The sequence below is a fragment of the Dipodomys spectabilis genome, unplaced genomic scaffold (genome assembly GCF_019054845.1).
Source record: "Dipodomys spectabilis isolate Male_0828 unplaced genomic scaffold, ASM1905484v1 ptg000046l, whole genome shotgun sequence".
NCBI classification, from domain to species: Eukaryota; Metazoa; Chordata; class Mammalia; order Rodentia; family Heteromyidae; genus Dipodomys; species Dipodomys spectabilis.
Window position 1 is genome coordinate 9,615,898 of NW_024870723.1, and position 14,703 is coordinate 9,630,600.

At 42.5% G+C, this 14,703-nt stretch overlaps 1 protein-coding gene across 5 annotated transcripts in view; it reads left to right on the top strand.

The window, feature by feature from the left end:
* Rabgap1 (RAB GTPase activating protein 1) overlaps positions 1-14,703 on the top strand; it is a 156,022-nt gene that overhangs the window by 130,142 nt on the left and 11,177 nt on the right. For all 5 annotated transcript variants that reach the window (XM_042678642.1, XM_042678644.1, XM_042678640.1 and 2 more), the window contains exons 16-19: positions 543-668; positions 1,253-1,396; positions 3,374-3,415; positions 3,635-3,763. In XM_042678642.1, the coding sequence (XP_042534576.1) occupies positions 543-668; positions 1,253-1,396; positions 3,374-3,415; positions 3,635-3,763 (441 nt within the window). The remainder of the gene's footprint in view (positions 1-542; positions 669-1,252; positions 1,397-3,373; positions 3,416-3,634; positions 3,764-14,703) is intronic.

The following is a 14,703-nucleotide window of genomic DNA, read 5'->3' on the forward strand; positions in this document are numbered from 1 at the left end:
TATTGCAAAAAGTACTATAGCACTGTAAGCATTCTTACAAGCCTTAGAATATGTAATATTCTCCAGCAAGCTATGTTTTTGCCAAAGAGGGAGAATAACTATAGTTGTATTAGAGTGACTATTAGGAACTGAGGGAGATAACAGATAGAACTGAGGCGTTCCAGTTTGTGAACGATGAGACCTATTCTGGGTATCAGCCTGATCTTCTCAAGTCCTGTCTTCCACACAAAGCTTGTTCCCTGACTTCCTGCGAGAGACACAGGCCTCACTGTGATCCTACCGATCCTTTCTGGTTCATCACAGTTAATTTATTCTAGCTGTAGGGAGGCTCTTGGAGGGCAGCAGCAGTGCTGGCAGACAGTAGGCATCATTACACATTTCTTTGCTGAGTGAATAAATATTATAAAATAGAGCTTTAGGCCTGAGTCTTCATATGCCACTTCATCTCCTGGTAAGACAAATGAAAGATGAATTTAATATGCAGAGTGCTCTGTGATTCACGACCCACCCTTTTCTCTCCCCCCATTGCCTATCTGTTACAGATGCCTGAAGAGCAGGCATTTAGTGTTCTAGTCAAGATCATGTTTGACTATGGTCTCAGGGAACTTTTCAAGCAGAATTTTGAAGATTTGCATTGCAAATTTTACCAGTTGGAGCACCTGATGCAGGTAAGGAGAATTCAACCTGAGTTGGACTTTATAAAGATGCAGGACAAGGTGAGCTAGATTAAGGACATGATACCATCTGTGGAAAAGGATGGGTTTTATTTCTGTCATGTCTCACTATGTGATGAGAATGCTAAGATCTAACAGTGCGAACCTGGTGGGTGTGAGTTTGGTTTTCAGTCTTATAAATAACCAAAAGAAGAAATGACTGTAGAGACCTTTTCCATAGCAAAGCCAATGAAGAAATATTCATCAGGCTCTGACTGGTTGGGAATCTCATAACAGAAGTGAAACCCACTTTCCCAGACATTTCATAACTTAGAAATAAAAAGTAGCTTTCCAAATACTTTTCGCTATTGGAGGGCTTCCTCTTCAGACCTACTTCATGGTGTGTAAAGGGAGAGTTGAATGCCAGCTTAACACCAGATAAGTATTCTTCTGAGCACTTTGGAGATTTTTAGAAAAACACAAGTATGTGACTTTTTTTTTTTTTTTTTACCAATTGCTGGCAGATTTGTGAGCCCCGTGAGACACAGTAGGACAGCTAGCTGCATGTGTGCCCAAATCTAATTAGTTTGCTATTTCAGGAATACATTCCTGACCTGTACAACCACTTCCTGGATATCAGCCTTGAAGCACACATGTATGCCTCCCAGTGGTTTCTTACTCTTTTTACTGCAAAATTCCCTCTCTACATGGTCTTCCATATCATCGACCTGCTCCTATGTGAGGTAAGTATTAATTCTGTCAATGCCCAGTGTGAACTTTGTCAAAACAGTCAGTCTTATGTTAGTTCTGGGAAATCCACACCAAAATGGCCCTTATGCAGTCTAAACTAATGCTTACATTTGTTAAAAAGTATAAAATAAAATCACAGTGACTAAGTTCAATAGAGGTTTCTTTCTCACGTAGATAGGCAGAGTTGGCAGTAGTCTATCTTTCCAGAGGATGGTCTTGTCTTTAGATAGAGTAGAACTCTAGTCTTTGTGTTGTGTTTAGGCTGGGATGAGTGGGGGTGGGCGGTGTCCAGGGCATCTTCCTCACCTCCCCATTCCTCACTTCGTAGCCCCGTATGGCCTTAAACTCTCAATCCTACTCTGATATCCTCCCAGGTGCTGCAGTTATAAGCATGTTCCACTATGCCTGGCTTTACATCTTCTCTTTTTAAAAGAAACCTTGGAAATTATACCCAACATTTTTATGGAGTAACCAAAACTTAGTTAAATGACCACACCAGCCACCAAGGAGTTTTTTCTTGCGTTGTGTTGTTTTAGTCTGGGTAGGAATTTGCTAGAAATGAGGGAGTTACTACTAAAGAAAATAAATATATTAGCATAAATAACAGTCCTTGATATATCATAATTTGGGGTTTTGAAGGGTACATACCTGTTGAGGAACAAACTATAAAATAATGTTTGTTATAGAAACTTTACAAGATAAAACACTCCCAGGATCCTGCTTTATAACAGTTTTGTGTGGATTCTTTGAGTCTTTCTTTGCATTCATATATTTATATGTATGATTTCTATGTGGAATATGATGTTTTTCTATTCAGAGTATTATGTGTATAATGGATCTAGATGTATATGTTGAATAATACAAGTATGTCATAGACATAGTTTTTTCATTTTATGTACTTGAACATCTGTAGACACATACATATCTGTACTATACTTTTTGTTGGGATTGTACTACATTCAAAGCATACAAAAATCCATAAGCCAAGCGCCAGTGGCTCATGACTGCAATCCTAGTCACTCAGGAGGCTGAGATCTGAGGATCACAGTTCAAAGGCAACCAGGCAGGAAAGTTCATGGGACTCTTATCTGCAATTAACCACAAAAAAAGCCAAAAGTGGTGCTGTGGCTCAAGTGGTAGAGCACTAGCCTCGAGCAGAAAGGAATTCAAAGACAGGGCCCCCAGCCCAGAGTTGAAGGCCCAGGACTGGAAAAAAAAGTTAACAATATACTATTATTCTAACCTGCCTCCAAGTCCAGATTTATTTGGATATGACATAATTTATATAATCACAAATCTGGTATCAAGCCTGTAAATTTTGTTGTCACAAATGTGAACAACCATCTGTTAGGTAATCACTGAGGTCCAGGTGGTATACTAAGGGATTTGCATAAACTTTATAACTAATTATCTCAGAAAACCCTCAGGGGGAATTAGTTACAGAAACAGAGCTCTAGAAACTTGCAGATTACTTTGATGGGGTGTTAGTGCCTCCCCTCCCTGTGTGTGTTCCTTGCCTTTATGTTTCCCAGATTAGTCAGATGAAGAATATCAACTCTGAGGGAGCCCAGAGCAAATTCAGTTTTGGGATGTAGGGTTCATGGGTGATCACAGGACACAGGAAAGTTCACCACTAGTAATTGCCTGATAGGACATGATTTTATGACTGATTTTTTATTTTTATTTTTTTTTGGTTTGGAATTATGGACTATTTGGAAGAGCATTATTTCTTGTTGAATATGAGAATAGGGCTAGAAAAGTTCTCCTTTTTGAAAAACCTGAGGCTGGATCTTCTTTTAAGTGCTTTTTAGTCATACGCCACAGCCTTTGCTTTTCAAGATAGGTCCAGTACAGTACATTCTTTACTTACGTTTCATGGTTTCTCTACAATGGTGGAATATTTCAAAGAAAAATGGCAGAACAGTCTACGCAGAACACTGAACATGTTCTTCTTGTCTTTTCTCCTTCAGGGAATAAGTGGCATTTTTAATGTCGCCCTTGGATTGCTAAAGGTATGTGTCCCTTTGCGAGCCGCATTGTCTGCCCTCCCCAGTAAGCACTGCAGTGTCTCTGTCAAAGTCTCATTCTAAGCTTTTTCTGTGCTCTAACATTTTCCCGAACAGGGAGAATGTACAAGTAAGTGACTCTTTTAAAACCAGAATCATAAAATGCTTCTTGTGTCTCTTCAGGTCAAACCTGTTTTCTATATGTAATTTCTTACTTTCTTCAAGACTTCCAGGGATGACCTGCTATTGACAGACTTTGAAGGCGCCTTGAAGTTCTTCAGGGTTCAGCTTCCTAAAAGATACCGCTCAGAAGAAAATGCTAAAAAACTAATGGAATTAGCTTGCAACATGAAGGTAATAAAATTTTTGCATTAGTAAAGAGTCTTCTCAGTAAATGTCTTACATTTTCCTGGTGAAACTATTACCCTTTATAAGATGTAATATGATAACCTAGGTTGAGAATATCTTATCCCAGTTGCTTACTGCCATGATTTCGATTTCAATATTTTTAAAAAAAATTTTGATATATTTGTGTATTTATAAATGCAGCATCTTGTGGATGGAACCCGAGTCTAACTCCCAAAGTTATTTATATTTCATATGCACCTGTTAGCCTGGAGGTAATTTTATACAGTATTTATTGTGCCTGTGTTTGGCTATGACACATCACATGCAGTAAGGTGTGAGTATCTGTGGGTTCCACCTCTGGAGACACAACCAACTGTGGATTGAAGATAATAAGAAAAATTGCACATTTATAGACATTCCTTGTCACTATTTCATAAGTAATGCACTTGAACAGCTATTTACATGGCATTCAAGTGTACTAGATATTATATGTCACCCAAGATTAGGTAAAGTATATGAAAGAATTGTGCAAGTTGTATGCCAACACTCTACCATTTTATATAAGAGATTTGAGCATTCTCTGATCTGAGGGGGAGCTTGGTTTTGTTTGGAATTTGGTGTGGAGGCAAGTAGAGGGTGCAGAATATATAGTTGTATTTAGATAAGCATATGGTACTTAAAAGATAGTTATGTTCACTTTCTATAACTCCAGATAGAAAAAGTAGGATCAGTAGGTCAAGACGGTTATGCCAGACTAAACTTGTATCCTTTTTAAAATGGAGCCAGAACCCTGGCCTCAGGAGTCTGAAGTCCAAGCTGCTCCAGTCTTATTTAAGGTTTCATTCCTTTATCTGTAAATAATACTGTAAAATTCTGTTTAAGTGTCAGATTGAGGTAATTCATGCTACTTTTCTTTTCCTCCTCCTCCTTTTGCTCCTTCTGCTTTTTTTTTTTTTTTTTGGTTAGTCGTGGGGATTGAACTTAAGGCCTAGGCACTGTCCCTGAGCTCTCTTGCTTTGAGTCTATCACTCTGTCATTTTGAGTCACAGCTCTGGTTCCAGTTTTCTATTGGTTAATTGGAGATAAGAGTCTCACGACTTGCCTGTCTGGGTAGCTTTGAACCTCGTTCTCAGATCTCAGCCTCCTAAGTATAATTATAGGCAAGAACTACCAGTTCCTGGCACTTACTTCTTTTAACACATAACAAGACTAGATACAGTATAACCTAACTAATGTTTAAATAACCTAGATGCATTTGAAATGAAAAAGAAAGCTACAGGTACTTGGAAGAAAGCAGTTCAAAGGTAATAATATATAAATGGATACCTCCACATCCCAAAGGATTCTGGGACCACTCATTCCTAGTGTTCTACTGCTCATACACAGCATGTATAGAGGGCATGATTTGGGGCTTCCAGGAGCCATCTGAAACTGAGAACTACATACAGCTAGAACTTGGCAGTGGTTTCTTGCTCTGTTAACAGGAGAATACAAAAACTTTTCCTATTAGCCTAAGGGACAGTAAAAATACAAAATGAGTAAAATGAGATTATTTGAAAGCAAGAAAGAGAACTTCTAGAAATTAGTCCTTGAAATTTCTCTTCAAATTAAGATGTAACTATGTGTAAGTGCTGTGGTTAAGGGAAAGTGTATGTGCAAATTAGCTACAATATCGTAGTGCCTGGACATTAGTAAGGGTTCAAGAAATGATAGCCACTGCTATAATAAGTTCTTCTCTGGTTTTTCAAGCAATCACCAGATAATATCCACAAATGTGCTCAAGGAAAATAGGTTTGTACTAAGCACGGTTCTGACAGAACTTCCCCACCTCACCCTGGCTCAGCACACAAGAAAGGAGCCTCTTTTTTGCTCCTTATTTCTCCCCCTACAAAAGAAAAAAAAAAAAAAAAAAAAACATGCTGTTCTCCAATATCCCCATCTCGGGTTCTTGACACCCATGACTCTTTCTTCCATTACATCTTCACACTCCACATCCCAGCTGTCAGGAACATCCCCATCTCACTGTCATGCCCCTGGCTTTTCTCCACCCCTTCCCTCCCTTAAAACCTTCTAGTATGCCTCATCTCACTGCAGAATTGAGGAGTTCTGACCCGGCCCACAAGGTCTGGCAGTCACATACATTGTCCACAAGGTCTGGCCTTGTCAGTGTCTGACTTTCTCTGATTCCTGATTCCCTCTCCTATGGTTCTCTCCATTGCCCTTTCCACGTCAGACCCCCTGATTGCCGCCATTGTCAGACCTGCTAAGTATGTTCACCCTCAGGCCTTTGAATAATCAGCTGTTTCTTGTGGTTCTCATATTGGCCTGGCTGTCTGTGTGGCAACACTCTTATTTCATCCCTTCTCCGGCTCAGGTATGAGGGAAGCGATGTCAGGGCTTTCTGTGGAAGCTCTCTATGCCATTAACTTCTGTCACAGCTTCCCCCACTGGAAAGGAGGCTCAGCAGCAGAAGGGACTTTTTGGCATCGTGCTCACTGCCAAATCCTTAACAGCAAAATAAGATCTGGTATATAAATACCAATTCAATGAATGCATATATGTGCTGTTGAGTTTCTACTCAGTATTTTACAAAGAAGGTTTCAGCCAGCAGGACTTAAAACCAGCTTTCAGCCAGAAGTTTTACCTTCTGTATTTTTTTTATTACTTTCAAGCACCTTAATAATAGGTCCTTTATTATTATTATTTTGTTGTTGTTGTTGGCCTGGGCGCTGTCCCTGCACTCTTCATCTCAAGGCAAGCACTCAACCACTTGAACCACAGTTGCCACTTCCAGTTTTCTGGTGGTTGATTGGAAATAAAAGTCTCACCGACTAGCTTTGAACCTGGGTCCTCAGCTCTCAGCCTCCTGAGTAGCTAGGATTACAGGCGTGAGCCACCAGCACCCGGATCTGTGGCCTTTATTTTTACAGTACAAATATATAGCATCTGATGTGTTTTTATTCCTGGCCTGTGTTTTCAATGAGTTATGGCTAACCAAGTTCCTTCACTATGTCTGTACAGTATGTCTATTTCATGCCTAGATGTGAAATCTTTCCAGTTCTTCCCGCTTGGGGAACTTTTGTATATTTGAGGTACACCTGGAATGATTCCCCCTAAGTGAGACAGTAATTTTTTTCTGCAATTCATAGAAAGCCTAAGTTTTATCAGGACATGACAGAAAAGTTGTTCTGCTAAAAGATGAGATACAGTATATACAGTTTAGTGATGACTGGTTGTCTTACAGGTATACTTAACACCAAGAAATATCAGGGAGACAAAGCATTGGCTGAGTCAGTTACTGCCAAGTGGTCATTCACAGTGGTTATTGCTGACTGAGAGTAAAGAGGGATTGCAGGCAAACACATCGCAAGCCCTGCTCTGTGGAGCAAGTACAGACAGTGCACCTGAGCCCCCTTGGGGAGAAAAGGACGTTCAGGACATGAGTGATGTGGAAACCAGTTGTTGAACTTTTTAGGATGGAATTTGCAAAGGAAATGCTGGCTCATTGATGTCCTATTCTGTTAAATGTTAAATTGTAGCTCAGTTTATTCACTGTGAGGATTGTGACTACCTTGCATCTGAAGATGCCTAGAAAGCCTGTCTAAGAAAGGAAGTAGTATGTGGTCATTGTTGGAGCTTCTGATGTTCCTGTCGTTCTTCCTCACAGCACCCAATCAGGTAGGGCTGGCCAAGTCCTGGGGGACCCAGGCGATACTAGGAGAGCTCAAGCCTTCAGACTGCACATTCTCAATGCTGTCCACTCAGTTCCTCTTACTGCAAAAGTTCAGTGAGATTTAAACATGATGTGGCAGTCTCCAAAATGGCCACAAAATGGGTGTGTTGCTCACAAAGGTCTGCATCCCCTGTGCCCATGGGTCTCTCTCCTATCTACATCTGGCTTTTCTGGGCCTTTTTACCCTCCCCTTCCCTGTATTCTTAAAGCAGACTAACTTGAGACAAATCTTTTATTTCTTGAGGAGTTAGATTTCATGTTCTTAAAATAACATGTATCAAGGTTGATTTTAACTATTTATTGAATTCATTACTCTTTTGGGGTCAGATGACCTGAGATAGATAAATCATTTCGACTGCTAATACCCAGTTCCTCCTCCAGGTCCTGGGGGTTTCGGGAGCCCCACATTTCATATGCACAGTATGTTGTGGATAATCTGTATTTAGAGGGCGATTGAGAAAACACTGCTCAGTCTTTTGTTTTTATTTTTTAAAATTATCTTTAAGTAGTTGTACAGACGAGTTGCCATATAACAAAGCAGTTGATTAATACAGTGCATCTTGATCTGTGTCACCCATGTCATCATTCTCACCCCTCTTCAACCCACTCCTTCCCTTACTTTTCTTTTCTTAATTTCACAGTGAATCCATTGATTTTTTTTTTATTAATTTTTTTTTTTTTTGTCGGTCATGGGGCTTGAACTCTGGGCCTGGGCACTGTCCCTCAGCTCTTCAGCTCAAGGCAAGCACTCTACCACTTGAGCCACAGCACTACTTCCAGTTTTCTGGTGATTTATTGGAGCTGAGTCTCACAGACTTTGCAGCCTGGGCTGGCTTTGAACCGTGATCCTCAGATCTCATCCTCCCGAGTACCTAGGATTACAGGAGTGAGCCCCCCACCCCGCACCCCTGCTATACATAGAATTCTTGATTGCATTCTCCCCAACTATCCCCCTTTGTTTGTGTACTCCCCTCCCCTCAGCCCCTCCCACCTTGGATGTACCCATTCCTGGTACTTACTTTGTTGAGCTTTGACTTAGTCTTTCTAAAAGATTATACTATTTGAGCTCTCCACACAGTCTATTATTCTTTTTCTTTATTTTTGGTCAGTTGTGGGGCCTGAACTCTGGGCCTGGGTGCTGTCCCTCAGCTCTTCAGCTATATATCAGCGCTCTACCACTTGAGCCTCAGCCCCACTTCTGCCTTTTTCTGCTTATGTGGTGCTGAGGAATCGAACCGAGGGCCTTATGCATGCAAGGCAAGCACTCTGCCACTGAGCCACCTTCCCAGCCCCCAGTCTATTATTCTTAATTTGTTTGTAACAACTATTGCACCAGCACAACTGTGTTTACTTATAGATTTATAGGTATATTCTATCTACCACAAATTTCTCCTGGTCTAGCTTTCTTCACTTAACATAAGTTTTTTCCAAGATTTTTTTTTTAATTTAAGAATTAAGAGAGATCAGATGTGGCGCCTGAGTAATCCTAGCTCTTGGGAGGCTGAGGCCAAAGAATCTCAATCTCAAGTTCCAGGCTAGCCTGGGCTACAGAACAAGACCTATAAGGGTAGTTGCAGGGAAGAGGGAAAGATGGAAGGAGGAGAAAGGAAAGGAAGGAAAAGAATGAAAGGAATATGAGAGGGAAGTTCTTTCCTTATATTTGTATAAGAATTTTTTAGAACAAGACCAGTGTGAAATGCTAGGTAGAAGAAACTGGAACTGTGCTGTATGTAAGAGGTGGCTTGGTGAGTTCTCCAGGCCAACTTTGAACACTTGTCTTCTTTGCTATAGAATTCTGCCCAAAGGGAATTGGAATTTCTGAACCATTGCTTCCTTGCAATTTGTTACTTCAAATATAAAGTGTGTTCACCTTTAAACTATCAATAAGAAAAGACTTTATTATAAAAATCAAGTAGCAGCCAGTGGCTCAAGCCTGTAATCCTAGCTACTCCGGAAGTTGAGATCTGAAGATCGTGGTTCAAAGCCAACCCAGGCAGGAAACCCCATAAGACTCTCATCTCCAATAAACTACTTCAAAAAAGCTAGAAGTGGCACTGTGGCTCAAATGGTAGAGTGTTAGACTTGAGCACAGAGAGGCTCAGGGACAGAGCCCAGGCCCTGAGTTCAAGCCCCAGGATTGGCAAAAAAAAAAAAAAATCAAATAGCAATTAATATCTCCAATAATGTGATCTTAACCATTTTTCATTTGGAGAAACAGGAAGCTTTGGGCTGGGAAGGTAGCTCAGTGGTAGAGCGCTTGCCTTGCATGCCTGAGGCCCTGGGTTCGATTCCTCAGCACCACATAAACACAAAGAAAAAAGCTGGAAGTGGCGCTGTGGCTCAAGTGGTAGAGCTCTAGCCTTGAGCTGAAGAGCTGAGGGACAGCGCCCAGGCCCAGAGTTCAGGCCCACGACTGGACCCCCCCTCCCCCCCCAAAAAAAAAAAAAGAAAAAGAAACAGGAAGCTTTTTGGTAGGTAGCAGCATTTACCTTGAAGGAAATTTTTATTCATGAACTAAAAGAAATTCTATTTGAATTTTATTATCTGTTCAGATAATGTGTGTAGATAGTATGTATTAGGACTTTAAGGTTAATGAGGACAATGACTTTATCAGGCTTTTCTTTTGCTTACGGGTGCTGAGGAATCGAACCTAGGGCCTCAAGCATGCAGGGCAAGCGCTTTACCACTGAGCCACCTTCCCAGTGACCTTATCAGGCTTTTCTGTGTGTGTGTTCTTAGACTCTTACGTGATGCCCTCACAGACAGAATTAATCCTTATCAGGACCTCAGGTTATCTGTTTAGATATGTGTGTAGTAAGGCTTAGAGAATTGAAGTAATTCTAATTCCTAAAGGGTCTTAGTAAGTGATAGAGTTAGGTTTTGATTCTAGGAGATTAAAGACTCTAAAATCAGTGGTTGCAGTAATTGTGTTTAATGAATGTGGTCAGAGCTGCTTATGTATTGGATCCTTTTGGTAATGGTCATGTAATGACAGGCAGTTCAGTCTGTAGCTTGGAGTTGATTTACCCACCATACACCATGGCTAAATTTAGCTGTCCTTATAGTCCTAGACAGGACTAGTTTTCTTTCTTTCTTTGTTCTCTGGAGCTGGGTTTTGTGAGGACACTTGTGAGTGGGAAGCAGGTGCCTCTTTCTGTGAAGTCAGTTCTAAATGCTGCCAGTCGTTACGGGAAAGCAGAAGTCCTGCTTTCCTTTCTTTAACGAGGTGATTCCCCTTGGTCTTCGCCTTCTGGGACCTCAGCTACTAATTTTTGCTTGTATTTTAGGAAAACATTCTCATTATAGAACCACAGAACCACGTGCCTAATCCCGTTTCATGATTCTTGAAGAAATATAAACTATTTGAACAAATTAAAGATTAACCAATTAAATGAAATGTTTGTTTCAGATAGTTAAGAGCACCATTCCTTATCCTGGTTCTGTCTGCTTGTGACCCAGAGCAGGTGAGCACAGCAGGGATATAGTCAGAGAGAAGCCGCTTTCTTTAAAGCAGCTGCAGCTCGTGCCCCTCAAACTCCTGTGCTCTTTTGGCCTGCCTTGTATTGATCTCTGCCCAGGTATCCATAGTCTTTCCCCAAGTCAGTTCAATTCCTAATACATTATAGATTTCTTTTCTTTTCTTCTCTTTTTTTTTTGTTGTTGTTGGTTGTGGGGCTTGAACTCTGGGCCTGGTCACTGTCTCTGTGCTCTTCAGCTCAAGGCGAGCACTCTACCACTTGAGCCATAACACCCCTTCTGGTCTTCTGGTGGTTAATTGGAGATAAGAGTCTCACGGACTTTTCCTAGCCTCAGATCTCAGCCTCCTAAGTAGCTAGGATTACAGGTAGGAGCCACTGGCGCCCAGTTCAGTTACAGATTTCTTAAGTGCCACAAACTGTGTTCAGCACTGGTCATGCTACACAGATAAGTAAAAACCAGGTAGCGCCTGGTCTACATTCTTGTGCTGACTCTGGGTGTCATCACTGGGTCCTTGACTTTGAATGAGTCATTTCTCTATGCCTCAACCCCTTATCAGTAAAATGAGGCAATAAGCCCTGCTTTCTCCTCTCAGAGTCGTTCTGAGTTTATGTAGTCCCTGCCCAAAGCATCTTTAAACAGGAAGTTGCCTGTGTCACCTCCTTTAATCCTATATCACAGTGCCTTGGCGTTTAGCTCTCCTTTGTGTACCAGACCTCCTCTTACTCCCATTTTGTCCACTCATCCCACAATAGGCTTCAGTCTGGCTATGCAGAGCTACTAACATTCCACTGCTACCTCCACTACTCGTGCCTCTGATCTTATTTTTTTATTTATTTAGATACTGGGACTTGATCTCAGGGCCTGGGCACTGTCCCTTAGCTTTTTTCACTCAAGGCTGATGCTCTACCACTTGAGCCACGGCTCCACTTTCAACTTTTTTGGTGATTTGGAGATCAGAGTCTCACAGACTTTTCTTTTTTTTTTTTTTTGGGTCCGGTCGTGGGGCCTGAACTCTGGGCCTGGGCTCATCCCTCAGCTCTTCAACTCAAGGCTAGCGCTCTACCACTTGAGCCACAGCGCCACTTCCAGCTTTTTTCTTTTTGCTTATGTGGTGCTGAGGAATCGAACCCAGGGCCTCGAGCATGCAAGGCAAGCGCTCTACCACTGAGCCACCTTCCCAGCCCCTCTCACAGACTTTTCTGTCCAGTCTGGCTTTGAACCATGATCTCAGATCTCAGTCTCACAGGTGTGAGCCACCAGTGTTGCAAGGGTGAGAAAGCAGAGAAGCCTCATTTTGAAAGATTAAATGAGGAGTCTTTGTTAAAAGGCTGCATGCTGTGAGTCTCTTGTCTCAAAGACCAGCAGCCAGCAAATACATTTAACACTGCTAGAAAACAGAGCCATGAAGGCCAGAGAGGAAAGAAAGAACAACACTAACAAACCAAATTCAGCTCCAGTGGAGAGCTGAAGTGGAATGCCATGGTGACTGAAAAAGAGACAGGACATGAGCACAGAGGCACGGTGGCGTGGCATAGTGCTGTCTCAACTGGTCTGGGCCTAAATAGGGTTAGGTCAGGGGACAGAGTTACAGGAAACTCCCAGTCCCAGCACCAGACTGACAGGTTTACTAACCTATCAGCCAGTGCCCACCCCCTGCCACCAGGGAGGCAGGACATCATTCCCTCCCCCCTCCCCCACCCCGCCCCCATTCATGAAGACCCTACCATCGACCATGTGGCCAAGATGGCAGTCACCCTATTTCACTGGCACCCAGCTTTCTTTTTTGTTGGTGGTGGTGGTGGTAGTGGTGGGGATGGTGGTCGAGGGGCTTGAACTCAGGGCCTCGGCTCTGTCGTAAGCTTTTTTGCTCAAGGCTAGGTTAGTGGAGCCCTGGGACCACTTCCTCTTTTTGAGTGATTAGTTGGAGATAAGTGTCTTACAGAATCTCCTGCCCAGGCTGGCTTCTAATCACAATCCTCAGATCTCAGCCTCCTGAGTAGGTGGGATTACAGGCATGAAAACAGTGCCTGGCTGCACTGCCTTCCTAAGCCATATTGAACCCCAGCTCCTTCTTAAAGGGCAGTAGATTTCATGCTTTTTGTGTTCAGTGCATTGTTCTGTGTCTTGATTCATGCCAGAGTCAATCATAATAACATCATTTTGTTTATGGAAAGGACCCCACTCTGTGTTAGGACATCTTCTGAGCATTGGACATACATTTTCTATTATTTGATCCACCTAACCATCATTCTTACAAACAACTATTTGGATTTTGGCAGATGAGGAAGCTGAAACTTAAATTAGTCTGCTTGCCTTGCTCACATAGTAAGTCACTGGCAAAGCCAGGAAAAGAAGAGAAGTCTGTCCACCCATGAAGCCTGAGCTCATAACGAGCAAGCTCTATGGCCTGCCTTCCTCCCTCCCTCCCCTGGGGACTACCACTCTCACGATTTTTCTCTGTTGGCCTTGGCAACAGCAGGCCTCTGCCTGCTCCAGAGGCTGATAAGTAGCATATATTTTACAAGAGCATGTTGTGCAGTTCCCGTGACAGATTAATGACCAAATGAGAGGTATTATGAACTGAATTTGTGCTTCTGTCAAAGTATGAAACATATGAATAATGTTTGTATATTCCCAAATTCATGGGTTCTTAATCTAGGACCATGGATGGGCCTTGGGTCCCCTAAGCCCTCTGAAAGGGTATGTAGCTTATTTTATTGTAGGGAAAGGGGAAGTTGGCATCTCTTCTCATACACAGAAAGCCTAGTTGCTTAGGAGACTTTCAAAATGGTGCTTCCCCGATGCATTAAAGAAACACTTCCTCATCGCAGAAGGGTAGAAAATTCTGGCACCTATGTTAAAAATGCAGTCTTCCTCCAAGAATTTGGTAGGGACCAGTACCTTTAAACAGAACGAGGGGGGGCTGGGGGTTTAGCCCAGCGGAAGGGCGCCCGCCTGGCGCGCGCAAGGCCGTGGGTTCGGCTCTCAGCCCTGGTTTAAAAATTTAAAAAAAAAAAAAAAGACACATAAACAGAACGAGGACTGGGCATGGGGGCTCATACATGTCATCCTTGCTGCTTAGAAGGCTGAAAATAGAAAGATGGCAGTTCAGGGTTCGCCAAGTTGGAAAGTTTGTAGGACCCCAATTACAGCAGAAAAAGCTAGGCAAAGATGGGCACTTGTGGCTCATTCTGTAATCCTAGCTTTTCAGGAGGCTGAAATCTTTAGATCACCCTTGGAAGCCAGCCTGGGCAGGAAAGTCTGTGTGACTCTCCAGTCAATCATTAGAAAACAGGAAGCGGCACTGTGGCTCAAAATGGTAGAGCACTAACCTTGAGCAAAAAAGCTCAGAGATCTGAGTTCAAGCCCCAGGACAGGCCTGTCCCCCTCCCCCCCAAAAAAGCTAGGTGCAGTAGCATGTGCCCATCATCCCAGATATGGTAGGGCCTCAAATTCACAATCCTCCAACCTCAGCTTCCTTAGTGCTTTAATTACAAGAGATACCATCACACTTCAATTTCCAGGTCTGTGTTTTTAATGGCCAAGAGACAATGCCTGTTTGAAGGCAGCACAGCAGAGCTAGTGGATAGGACGCAGTTACAAGAGTGAGGTGGCGACAGCACAGACTTTGGATGGAGTCTAGTGGCCTGGCCTCAAAGCCTTCCAGCCCCTGATCTTCCAAGCCCTTATCTGTGATCAACCACATAACTTCCTCATACCTAAAATGAGGATG